We start from the raw sequence: 13,063 nt of genomic DNA, 5'->3' as shown, positions 1-13,063 counted from the left end.
TGATGATAAACGAGATGACTTCAACTTCTCCATCATCAACTTCCCTTATTTATGTACCAATATACAGTGCCCATTGTCCAATCCGACAACTGTGCAATCCGGCACACTGGACTTTCCGACCTCATATTTTATTCCCAAAAATTTCTTTAAATTTTATATAAAACAAAACACTGTATATTCCGACCACTGTACATTCCGAATTCCGGCGCTTTTTTGTCATCATCAAGACTAAATAATTACATTATGATTTCACCTGGGTAATCCGACATAATTACACGGGTGTTCCGTAATTAGCCGCAGGCCAGGTGACATGAATGTCCCGTTTGGCCACAAGAATGGTCTACTTGGAGAGTAGTTAATTACATGTAAGTTTGAAAGTGTTTATGTAAGCGTTAAATGATCAGTTTTTTAATTAAAAAATTAGGCAATCAATTCTCTTTGTTGTTATCAGTTTTATTCTCGCATTCACGCGACAGAAAATAAAAAGAGTACATGATATTTTGATTACATTAAGATTTTCAGCTTGAAATTAAAATCAAACATGCAGTCAGTCCTTCATAAAGCCATGTCCCGAAAAAAAAAGAGTACGGCGAACGCAACATGTAGACAATACACAAGTTGAATGGTACATCTTGTCTAAAAGAAAAAGTTTCATTTCAGGGTTAATATACACTGAATTAAGCAAGGCTGTGCACATAAAGGATTTGCCGGAAGCAAAAATACCGCTTTAAGTTGCCCATTAAATTATAAAATATTACGATTGTTTGATAAAAATCACAATGTTTTAGAGTTACGTCCGGTTTTGTATGAAAAGTCGCGTGACGGTATTAATAGCACAGTCTATGTTGAGAAGTAAACAGTGGAGAAAATTCGGAGAGAAATGTAGTGTAGAAAAAAAATACCACTGTGTAAAGAAGGTACATGTAAACGAAATATTTACTTAACCATCTACTGCTTTAGTAAAATGCTAAAAATTAAATTGCAACATCTCGAAGCGATCGGCAGTTGATTTGTCCATTAGAAAAACAAACATCGTATATTACTACAGAGTTTACTAATGCTCAAAGAAATGTTAATTAACGAAGGTATATTTTATACAACAAAGAAACACACAATTATGCAAACATTTTGACAATTAAATACACGTGTACTCTAAACCTAATGAAAAATGGTTTTTGAAGTTATTTGACACCAATCATAACGCTCAGAAATATTCAACACTGAGTAATCCGACATTGATTTTATTTCCCGCAGCATGTCGGATAAGACAGGTTTCACTGTACCATTATCACCTATATATGCAGTTTATCTCTCCCATTTGATTCGATACGCAAGAGCATGCTCTGCGTACAAACAATTTCTAAAATGAGACAAGCTATTGAAAAATAAGCTGATGAAACAAGAATATCGACAGTCTCGTTTAAAGTCGACATTACGCAAATTCAATGGTAGATACAATGACCTTGTTAGCAAAATTTAATACAGTCTATTAACAAGTCGAATATTGACTGAAGTTTATCATACAAATTGTTAGGCAATTATTTTCACACTGAATTGTCTACGGACTTTTCTGTTTTACCGATTATGACAAGCAAACAGCGGGTGTGACCGGTCGACAGGCAATGCTTACTCCTCCATCCAACCTCTGTGTTTTTAGAGGTCCGTGATTGCTCTGCTCCCTATTTGTATTGTTTCAATGGACTTTTAAGCTTGATTACTGTTCGCAAGCAATATCTAATTGATTCGTTGTGACGTGATTTTTAGGTAACTCGTATATACAGGATATTTAATGAATACGTTGACAAATTAACTGTTCGTGGGGATGTTAGTTCGTAAATAAAGTTGACCCACGAAATCCTCGAACATTGGTCCCCTACCAACAATGATGATTCCACAGTAACTGCTTCCTATTATATGAACATGTACACTGAACACACCCACTTAAATCAGAAGTCTCCTGAAGATGCGTGCAGCTCATGTCTAAATACGTGTATAAAAAAAAGACCTTTATGCTTTGATCTCTTTTAGTAGTGTCCGAACTAAGTGAGATCTACCTCTATCTTATTAATATTATTTTCAATTGTACTGATCTTATTCCTATTCAAAATCAACGACATCGCGACATGATTGATTGATTGTATGTTGTTTCACATCCCATTCGAGAATTTTTCGCTAATATAGAGACGTCACCATATACCGGTGAAGGACTTCAAATTTTGTCCTTTACTCGGCACTCAGGGCCATTGAGCAGTGAGGGATCTTTATCGTGCCAACGCCTGCCGTGACACGGGGCCTCGGTTTTTAAGGTCTCATCCGAAGGACCCGCAACTTTCACTTCAAAGTGCCGAGCGTATGGCGAAGGAACAGTTGCTACCCATTTTTTTATCGACTTAGGTCAGTCGCGGCCGAGATTCGAACTCACGACCTCCCGATCACGGAGCGAGCGCTCCGTCGACTGATGTACCGTGCAATATGGCATCTTGTCTGAAATCGACTATATTTTCATGCAACTTTACCTCAAGTGAAACTGACTTTACGTCATTAAAATTCTAACATCACTATTAGTATTCATCGTCATTAGAATTTAAACTGATTTTGTTCATTATTGCTTGCATTGTAACGAGCAATTACCTTAAAAAAAATCAGTCAAGTAATTTCAGACAATTTTTTTTGTTTTCTTGTTGGACACGCCCCAGTACTCTATTTACCCATTTATTCGTAAAATCAAATCGAAATTATAGAGTATTAAAAGGTCTCCGACTCATAAAAAAAAATTGCTGTCTAATTACAAATATTTTTTGCCAGTTATAACACACACACCATTACTTTGGGATTAAAGTTAAAAGAATCTTGAATTTAAACGTATTACTAGTACTGCATCGGAAATTTTTTCATTGAAAAATATAATCAATTCAAAGTTAATGATTCTACAATATATGTTTGTTTGTTTGTTTAGCGTCCTTTTGAGATTTTGTGACTCATATTGAGACGCTGCCAATTGCCGGTGGAGGGCTGCAAATTTAAACATGTACTCGGCACTTACGGCTTTTGAGCAGTGAGGGATCTTTCTCGTGCCAGCACCTACTGCGACACATGACCTCGGTTATACGGACTCATCCGAAGGACCGGTCTCCGCATCACACAGTGGATTTGAACCCGTGACGTAAGGATCAACTCCTAAATTCACGACTCTAGAGCAAACGCTCTAACCCTGCGTCACGCGTGCGACCAACATCATTCCAAGGGTTTTAACTATTTCATTACCAAGTGACCTTAGCCTTGGAAAAGCGGCATACCTCTAGGTCATGAGCAACAACATATTGAAGTTTTAATCCATGTCAATAAAGATTACGAGAGAACTCAAGATAAACATGAAATAACGGATATACCTCAGGCACATAACTGTGCCGAAGACAACATGTATCGAAATCATGAGACAATTAACTGTTTTTTGATTTTGTGTCGTGCATGTTGATAGTGTTCTAAAAATATGAAGAAAAAATTGATTCTATTTTATCAGTTTCCAGAGACTGCGTGAGAACTTGTGTACTGATCTTAAATTGGTCGTCAAACAGTGTAGTTAAAACAACCATATCGCATATCACCCTATCCAAGATTGTAGGTTTGCATGTGTTGTCCAGGACGCTCTTTTATTCAGTTGTTCTGGTGGAATTTTACCTACGGTAGTGAGACTTCTACGCGTAACTTTTCAAATTCAAAACATGATACTATTATAGACTGAAGACTAACTACGTTTCAGGAGACGAAAAAAAAACTGCAGGAATAAATTTTTATGCAAGCGCTGGTTTACATTGCAATTGTTTACAAGAAAACGCATTTAAAAAACAAACAATTCAACTTCATACTGAGCATTTGATTTCGGATATAATACTTTTCTAAGATAAAATTTTTAAATATCTGTTTTTTAAACAAAAACAATTAAAATTTTATCATGTCATTTTATCCCGACATATCTGTAAACATGGTTGACATAAGAGAGATGATATGCAAGCATTCACCTTATTTGACCATCGTATTACCTGCTGTGTACATACCCTAACAGATAAGGATCGACCAATAGTATTGGGCAGCTTATCTCGGTCGTGTTAAACAATTTTGTGTTGATAGGACGAAAAATTTGTACGGGTGCGAACAAAAATGCACATTGTTTCCTGTTACTTGCATCTTACAATTTTATTACGAAACGCTCGATCATATTTCGCTTTAAAATAGGCAGTCACTGTGAACCTGTTAATTTCTTTGAGCTTCCTTTCTTTACAAATACGTCACAGATAGAACGATGAATAGCGGGAAGGTGGCAATCTTTTTCGAAGACGTCCTGTACCTTTATTTGTTGATGTAATATGATTCAGTCCGCTTGATTCAGTCAGAACATTGTTGATTTCAACCTCGGATAATTATAGGAGCTTTATATTTTACTGTTTACGGGGTAAGATTTTAATTTTTCTACTTTCACTATAATTTTTTAAAAAATATGTTAGGGCTAAGAGTCAGTTTTTATTTCTAGACTAAAAAAATTATATTAAATCCTAGCCCGAAGTCTGCCTTAAAATATAAAGAAAATATAAAATGCATTTTTTAAATGAAAAAAAAAAAGAATTTCTTTTTAGCTCATTCATTTTCTGTCTGAACTCAGATAACCTACATGTAATCCTTCTTTTCTTTTATCTCAAGAAAATTGCGATAATCTGATTTAAAATGCAGGAAAAGACATTTCCATAGGAAATTTTTAGTTTAGCATATTGTAACATTTAGGCGTAGTTTGTCAATTGTTTCGGGCAAACTGTATTTAGGAAGTATTTTGAATTAAATCTACGAGTCATTTCTAGCGAAATGTGTTAAATACTAGTCAAGGTAAGGGTATGTTTTCGTTATTTCCAGAAGCACATGAAGGTGTTTAATAAGATGGTCACGATGACCTGTCTTCAAAATAATGAGGGTTGGGGCTGACATCAATTGAATTTTAGTAGGTCATTTTGGCCATTTAACCCAGCCATAATGACTTACCCAAACAGTCACCTTGATTTCACTGACACCTGTAGAAGTAAACAATAGTTAGAAGTTTTCAGAAAAAATAATAGTTTAAATTAATTAGTTAAAAAATTCTAAATTAAATTAATTCTTTTTAGTGAACAAAAAAAAAAAAAAAAAAAAATGGGAAGAAACATATAGGTAGTCCTGAAATCTAGTAAAATTTACACCAAAAAGCAAAAGCAATTTGTTTTGAATGAGGTTCTATATTTACATTTATAAGCGCGTGAATACCATGAAAACATTTTTGAGTGGATGTTACTTTTTGGAATGGTGGCCTAAGAATTTATATAAAAAGAAATGAAGAGCAGTTTAAAAATTTGCTCTATGAAAATGCAATTCTATACAAAATATTAGTGTGCAAAATTAATATTTGAAAAAAAAAGTAATCAGGTTGTGGTACGTAGGTACGCTAGTATACATGACCATGACTTATGCCAAAGCATAAGGAAAAATGAATGGAAGTTTTGCACTTATTTTGCGGAATTTGCCCTACATTTTCATTTTAAATTTAAAGAAAGCTGACCTATATTTAAAACATCAAATAATTTCAGAAGCAGCATTATAGTTAATTATACGTTTCAATAACCGAACATTGATGTGAACAATGTTGATAAAGATTTTGCTGAACGAGATAACATTTCTGTTTCAATGGGACGAAACTGAGAAGTCGAATGACGTAGAAATTCTGGATAAAACCGAATTATTCTGTTTAGGTGATCAAATGACAAAATAAACACGGGTGACGCTAGATGTTAAAGTACAGTCTCTCATCCGTAAAAAAAAGAATTTCATAATAAAGAAAAATGGACAAAATTATTTGTTAACTATTTATTTTCACAAAAAGAGTGAGGTTTAATTATAATGTTAGATAAATTACCTACCATTATTCTACAGTTTTTTGAAGACTAGTTATTTATACATCCATGCATGAAAAAGTAAAGTCCAAAAGCAGATAAAAAGCTTTAAAAGATATTTTAATTGACACAAATTGGAAATAATAAAAGAAAAGGACAGAATTCAAGAGACAACTTTCAAAAAATCAGAATCAGATTTACGTATGTACCGACGTTCTGGATAAATGACACTGACTCCCCTTGAACTAATCCAGGTGAACAAGAACCGGACATTTTTTCGCCCTATACTCTCACCTACTGAAACCTTCCCTGCTGAGGATAAACTAAAACCCATGAATAGATTTGTTAAATAAACCATTATTTAGATTAGTAGCCATTGAACTCCGAACCTTCTGTAAGCGGAGTAGTTTCAAAAAAAAGATTTATTCATAGAAATCTATTTCTTTGGGAATTTAATCGCGTGAGCTTCAAGGACATCACTTCAACGTTTTACACAGTAGTAAATGTTTGAATGGTGTCTAATGATTGTGGAAAAAGAAATTTATAAAATCAGAGGAAAAATTCGATACTGTAGATTCCTAAATATATATGCTCGAAGAATTTATCATCGCGTAATTTCGCGAGAAGCATTACTCAACGAAATTAATTTACTCTCTTTGATTTTATATTGCTAAGATACATGTAAACCGTTTCAAGCAACTATTCCTTTTCTCGCGATTTGACGTCTACGAGGCATTTCGCGATACTAAGTACACGCGTAAAATAAGGAATCTACAACATAATTCTTAATTTATGTTGACAATAAATATTTTCATCCTTAAATAATCTTAAAAATTTTCAGTTGTTTCAGCAGAAGATCTTTCCATAATTTATTGTTTCTTTTCTTTTTTCGTTACCTTTCTCTACTTCGCAGGAAGGTTTTCAACAACTAAAACATCAAATATTTTTGAAAGGTTTTAATTTGAATTTGCTCATACAGTTTCAAGTAAATGCTAATTTATTTCCTGCACATCGCTTTTCTGCAATCTTCAACTTAAAAATGGCAACTTTTCAAGAAGTGAAAATTACATGTATATGCTGATTCGTAAACACAATGTGATTTTTTTTTCAAAATGATTGTTGCCTAATGCGTATACCAGGGAATACGTGGTTAGAAAAATAACTGGATATTATTTATTAAGGATTAGAGTGTCAAGTATATATTTTGTTGAACTTTTGAAAATAATTTTGGTAACAAATAAAAAAACAAACTTAAATGATGGAAACAATTTATCATGTATGTCTCAGCCTTGGCTGAAATGTTGTTCAAGTTTTCTCAAGTGTTTAACTTCTGGTCCATTTTAGACACCAATCCTTGAATTAAGGGTCTATGTACTGAGTATTATTCTTAAATAGGAAGAAATAAAGAAATGTAACAATGTGAAATAGTTAGTAGACATGTAGTTTTGCAAGTCTGTTTGTCAGATGTATATTTGTAAGAAATACAGACATTCTTAGAATTAAACTAACATTTCGAACAATCATTTTTTATGCATGTTGACTCATCTGTATTAAGGTAAAGTCATTTTAAACAGATATGTAATTAAAAAAATAACTCGAAATATAAAGATCCAACAATTAATCAAAAAGTGGTTGGTTGCCATGGTAACAGAATGATTTATGATGTATTATTTAATACAACATAAATTGAGTAGATGTATTAAAATCTTAAAAAAGAAAAGACATACAAATTGGAACAAAACTTTTACTAAAATGAATTTGACAACATATATTCTTCAAAAACTACTTAGAAAATAAAAGTTTCGAGAGTCGGAGAATCAAAAAGTCATCAGTATTCATTTTGAAACTGAGCAATATCGGGTTTATAAATTTTATATTTAAAAATTTGCTAGTAGCTATAGGATCTTCAAGATTGATGTGAAAATTTTGTTTTCAGCGGTCATGTTAAAAACCGTATTCAACCCCGAAAGAGTCCATAATTGTTTTATTATATAGTTTATATATTTGAATAAATGACATTGAAGGCTGTATGACGACACCATTTTCATTTACGAACTTCTGTCGTAGAAAAGATAAAAACTCTGTGGTATTTTGAGGCATCGGATGAAAATAACTTTCCTTGTTACAAAGAATCAGATGCAAATCCACTTGTCACCTGTAACGAAATTGAAGACGTTTTCAACAGAGAAATACTGTAATTTATTCGTAAATAAAAATGGATATTTTCATAGGTGTTCTTTTAACAGTGAAACACAAGTGTTATTTTCACACTATGAAAATAACAACCGGAACAATACTCGGACGTCAAACAATTCCACATGACAAAAATGGATAAATCTTAACTTTGAAATTACCATTATAAAGTTAAAATTTGTTTAATAGTTCAAATTACAAAGTTAAAGTTTGTTTAATAGTTCAAAACTAATCAAATTCTTTTTTATGACTGCATCATTCTTTTGGTCCAACATTCATCACACAATATATATTGTTTTAAATTTCAAAAGAGAATCATCTTCTAAGGACAAAAGGAAATGCAAAGAAAATATTATGTGACAGAATACTTTTATATTTTCATTCATGCTTTGCATTCATGACATTATAAAAAATATCCTATCCCACCCGTCAAAAAAAAAAAATCATATCCAACAATAAAACACTGAGTCTTCTGCATGGTGCAGTGGTCAGAGCGTTTGCTCTAGTTGCAGAGTTGATCCTTACATGGCGGGTTCGAATCCACTGTATGACGCAGAGACCGGTCCTTAGGGTAAGTCGGTTTAAACTGAGGTCCCGTGTCGCAGTAGGTGCTGGGAAAAAAGATCCCTCACTGTTCAAAGGCCGTGAGTGCCGAGTACAAATCTAAATTTGCCGCCCTCCACTGGCACGTGGTGGCATCTCAATACGAGTGAAAAATTCTAGAAGGGACGTTAAACAAACAAACAAACAAATAACAACAACAACAACAACAAAACAAACCATTGAATACCCTCTATATAATTTGCTAGACTGCAAAATATGTGCTAACAATTTGGTTAGATATTGCTTTTGTTAAACCCTATCTATTCCAAACACTATTTTCTTCATAATTTTAGGTAAAATCAGGAATGAACTGTTTTAAAAACTGCCTTTGGCCTTGGTATTTACATTTATAAACAAAAAAAATATGTATTTGTATGTTAGGTTGACCTATTTTTACCGTTATCTTCTTCAACCAAACCAAGATAAATCAAGATGTAGTATTATAAATAATACTATTTGGATTGACCTTCGTCTTGACTTTAAACCTTGAATTTATAAATGATACTTGTTAAAGGAGCTATTATGATTATCTTTTCATATTCAGTTATATATATTTATCTGAGGTCTTGTTAACTTAAACTTTTTTTTTTAAATTTTATAATGAAGTAATGAAAAAAGGTGAAGATAAACAGTAATCAATCTCATAAATCCGGTACATGTAAACGAATCGTAAACAAGACAATGAAATGTACACCTGGAAACATTAAAAATGGAATCAGGTGCCAAGTACCATCCTGACTATGGGTTACAATCATCGTGAACCCTCTGTATTAATCAGGCAAAAGGACGAATCCGTAGTCAAAAATTGCCTAAAATTTTGTAATGACAGTCAAAATACGACTCAACCCTTGGTTGCATTTTTAAACAAGGTTTAAAATTAGACCATAAAACTTACTTAAAACAAAACTGTTGAAATCCCTGTAACATCAACTTGTTATTAGTTTAAAAATTGATCGAACTAAGAACATGCTCTTGCGTACCGAATCGAATGGGGACATTAACACTAAATGCAGGTGATATTGAAATATTACTGCATGAATAGGGGGAGCTGACAATGGAAAAGATGAAGTCCTACCGTTGTTTTCAGATGTCCATGTTGGATCTGCTCATAATTTGTATTATTTAAATGGACGTTTGAGAATGATTACTTTTCGTTATATTCACATGTCGAATTGAAGGCCACAGCAATAGTTTTCTTCTACTCAATGTAGAATAAGTTCTGCTTCATAAGAATATAAAACCAGGTCGGCTGACAACTGAGCACAATTAATGCCAATTTGAACTCCTACGTACTGTTGGAAGTCCTAAAGACTATATAGTACATGTAGTTGAGATCAGGTATAATTTTAGTCAACTTTTTAATTAAACTGTGATCTTTGTTTTTGACCTTTCAATATGTAGATGAAATTCATTCACTTACATAATGAGAGTCCTTTTATAGCTTTTGTCATTTCAAGTTGCAATATTTCGAATGTTAAGTTGTATGCTGAATCTAACCTTCAAACTTTAATTGGAATTGGCAGCAACACATGTAGGCTTCAGCTTCAATTTTTAGAGGCAACAAGGACTCTATAACTCCGTTTTTCACTTGTCCTCCGTTTTCAACTTTTGAACAGAAAATGATAAAGCCATCAAGATATGAAAACTGAATTCCAAAAAGTAAACAGTTATCATGTTTTTTTCTTAATATGAATAGCGATTCATCTTGTCTTCTATAATAACAAGTAATCAATTATAGTGCTTCTCATTTACTGTTCAAATATATTCTGTATAGTTCTCAAAATCTATTTGAATTTACAAAAGATCAAACAAAAGTTAACTGACAATATAGATGTTCTCGAGTTTAAAGTGGGATAAATCTTGGTGGCGCCATAATGAATATTCAATTGTGAAATGGATACCGTATAAATATTTGAGAAAAAACTGAGGCAACTTTTAAATTTAAAAAATGTCGTTTTCCTTTTGATTCGTCTCAGGCCTAATTCAAAGCTTTATAAATATATAATATCATGCTATTTTTAGCATATTTGCCCAGTGCCAACCCTAAAAAAATATCGTCTTATAAGCTCTCCGATTTAAAAAGGAAGCCATTTTGAACAGACCTTATCGATATTTATTTTAGAAAAGCGTTGGTTTCCAATTTTTCAAAAAAATGTTGGTTATTTGTTTGTGAAAAAAAGACTTGGAACCGAAAGTTAGAAAGAAAAATAATACATAACTCTAAATGAAATATCGTTGGATTTCTGGGCTTGTTTGATGAGCACCACATTCATTTGTCACTAATGCATAAAGTTTCCGCTTCCAAAACAGAGAAACATTGCGCAGATTAAGTCTATGTATTTTAATTCTAAGAGAAAAAAGTGTAATTTGAAAGCAATACATTATGGATTGATTGTATGTTGTTTTACGTCTCGTTCGAGAATTTTTCACTCATATAAAGACGTCACCATAAACCGGCGAAGGGCTTCAAATTTAGACCTTTACTCAGCACTCAGGGCCATTGAGCAGTGAGGTATCTTTATCGTGCCAACGCCTGTCGTGACACGGGACTAGGTTCTTAAGGTCTAATCCGGACTCGCAACTTTCACTTCAAAGCGCCGAGCGCTTCGCGAAGGAATAGTTGCTACCTATTTTTTATCGACTTAGGTCAGTCGCGACCTTCCGATCACGGAGCGAGCGCTCTACCAACTGAGCTACCGCGACGGTAGAATACATTAGGGAAGAATATAATTTTAATCCGACAATAAAGTTTACTACGGTATTTGCATTGTTTCCCCCGTGTTCCCTTGAATATATATGTATAGGTTTTCTACATATTTACATTTCCTTAAGAAAATAAGCTGTGTTATTTTGTAAATCAAACAAATCAAATTTGGGATAATATAGAAGAAAAGAAAAATACAATCTGTACATTTGCACAAAAGATAAAAAGGTTATCATTGTATGTGTATTGATACACTTTATGTAATTTTTACATAAAATTCCTGAAAAAAAAAGTTATAAAGATATAGTTTGGTCCATTGAGAATAGGAATTATGATATTACAGAATAATTCTAACAAGAAAAAGCAACATTTATTTTTTTTTTGAAGGGGGGGGGGGCGGGGGTGCTTTTGATGTTTTTTAAAAAATGATTTAAGGGAATAACATGCATATACAGTGCGATAAATAATATAATTGTTTATCATTTTGAATTTTTAAATATCTTTTCAGAAATTATTTTCGAAATTACTTTAATAATAAAAAAAATGAATATGCAGTTTTTGTAAAAAAAAAAAAAAAAAAAAATAAATAAAAAATAAAAAAAGAAAAGATTATATGATATTTTTATAGAATTATTCTTTCTTCCCCTTTTGCAGTCTGTGCAAATTCACAAGGCTAATGTATTTATTTAGAATTTTCCTTTTTTCAGTCTGTACAAAATGTTTCCGCAAATCCACAAGGATGATACATTTAAAAGACTATTGCACTGTTTATAATATGAATGCAAGGCAATGTAATTTTAAAAAATATTTTTTAAATAATATTTTCAGCTGATTGATGCGATCAAAAAAAGGCTGAATATAGTAAAACTTCTTAATCACTACATAATTTTTTAAAATTAATCTGCATCTTAAAAATCTTTTTTTTAATTTTATTTTTATATGTTTTTTTTAAAAATAAAAACTAACTTCTTGATACGTTATTTACATTTCATACCTGATTTAAACTAAAACGAAATGAAATGATATTTGAATTCAAAATATCAAATTTGTATTCTGTATTACTACATGTGTAAGGTTTGTTTGAACTGGATAATGAGTTCCAGAAAAAATAAAATACAGTAGTTTCAAAGACGTCAACGAAAGCTTTTGGTACACTAACTTGAGAATTTCAAAGACTGTAGAGAGAGAGGCAACGTAGACGCAGCTACTTATTTTTTATTCGTTGGGATGCTTTTCTGTAAGATTTGATTGCATCCATCATTTTGCAGGGTGTGGTTTGCATAAAATACAGGTTGAATAATTATCAATCCATGGCTGCTAATCATTAAGTCTATTTTGTCCTGTTGCAGATGACGTGATATGAGAACATGCATTATAATAGATATGTAGCCATCATTCCAGTTCTGTTAGTTGGACTCACAGCAGCTCAAAGATTACTTGGTAAAGATAATTAAAAAATACACTTTGATTACAATTTTAAGGGTAAAATACTGTTATACTAAAAAAAAATTAATATTAACAAATATTGATTCTTTCACAGGCATGTGTAATTTTTGCACAATAAAATTAATAGCGTTTTTACACAATGTTAAAATAACAGCATGAACTACTAAGGTAATAAGGGGAGAAAACCCAAAGATAATGTAAATAAAGA

The 13,063-nt window shown here is 32.3% G+C and overlaps 1 protein-coding gene across 1 annotated transcript in view; it reads left to right on the top strand.

Annotated features, from left to right (window-relative positions):
* The first annotated feature begins 4,306 nt into the window (after positions 1 to 4,306).
* Positions 4,307 to 13,063, top strand: part of LOC133186380 (contactin-like) — a 28,708-nt gene continuing 19,951 nt past the window's right edge. Inside the window, exons 1-2 of the mRNA XM_061321639.1 lie at positions 4,307 to 4,450; positions 12,759 to 12,849. Coding sequence (XP_061177623.1) covers positions 12,777 to 12,849 — 73 coding nt within the window. The 5' untranslated portion in view covers positions 4,307 to 4,450; positions 12,759 to 12,776. The remainder of the gene's footprint in view (positions 4,451 to 12,758; positions 12,850 to 13,063) is intronic.

The sequence above is a fragment of the Saccostrea echinata genome, unplaced genomic scaffold (assembly GCF_033153115.1).
Source record: "Saccostrea echinata isolate AGI-Se365-2 ecotype Australia unplaced genomic scaffold, CSIRO_AGI_Sech_v1 ptg000001l, whole genome shotgun sequence".
NCBI classification, from domain to species: domain Eukaryota; kingdom Metazoa; phylum Mollusca; class Bivalvia; order Ostreida; family Ostreidae; genus Saccostrea; species Saccostrea echinata.
This window is presented reverse-complemented; position numbering and strand designations above follow the sequence as displayed.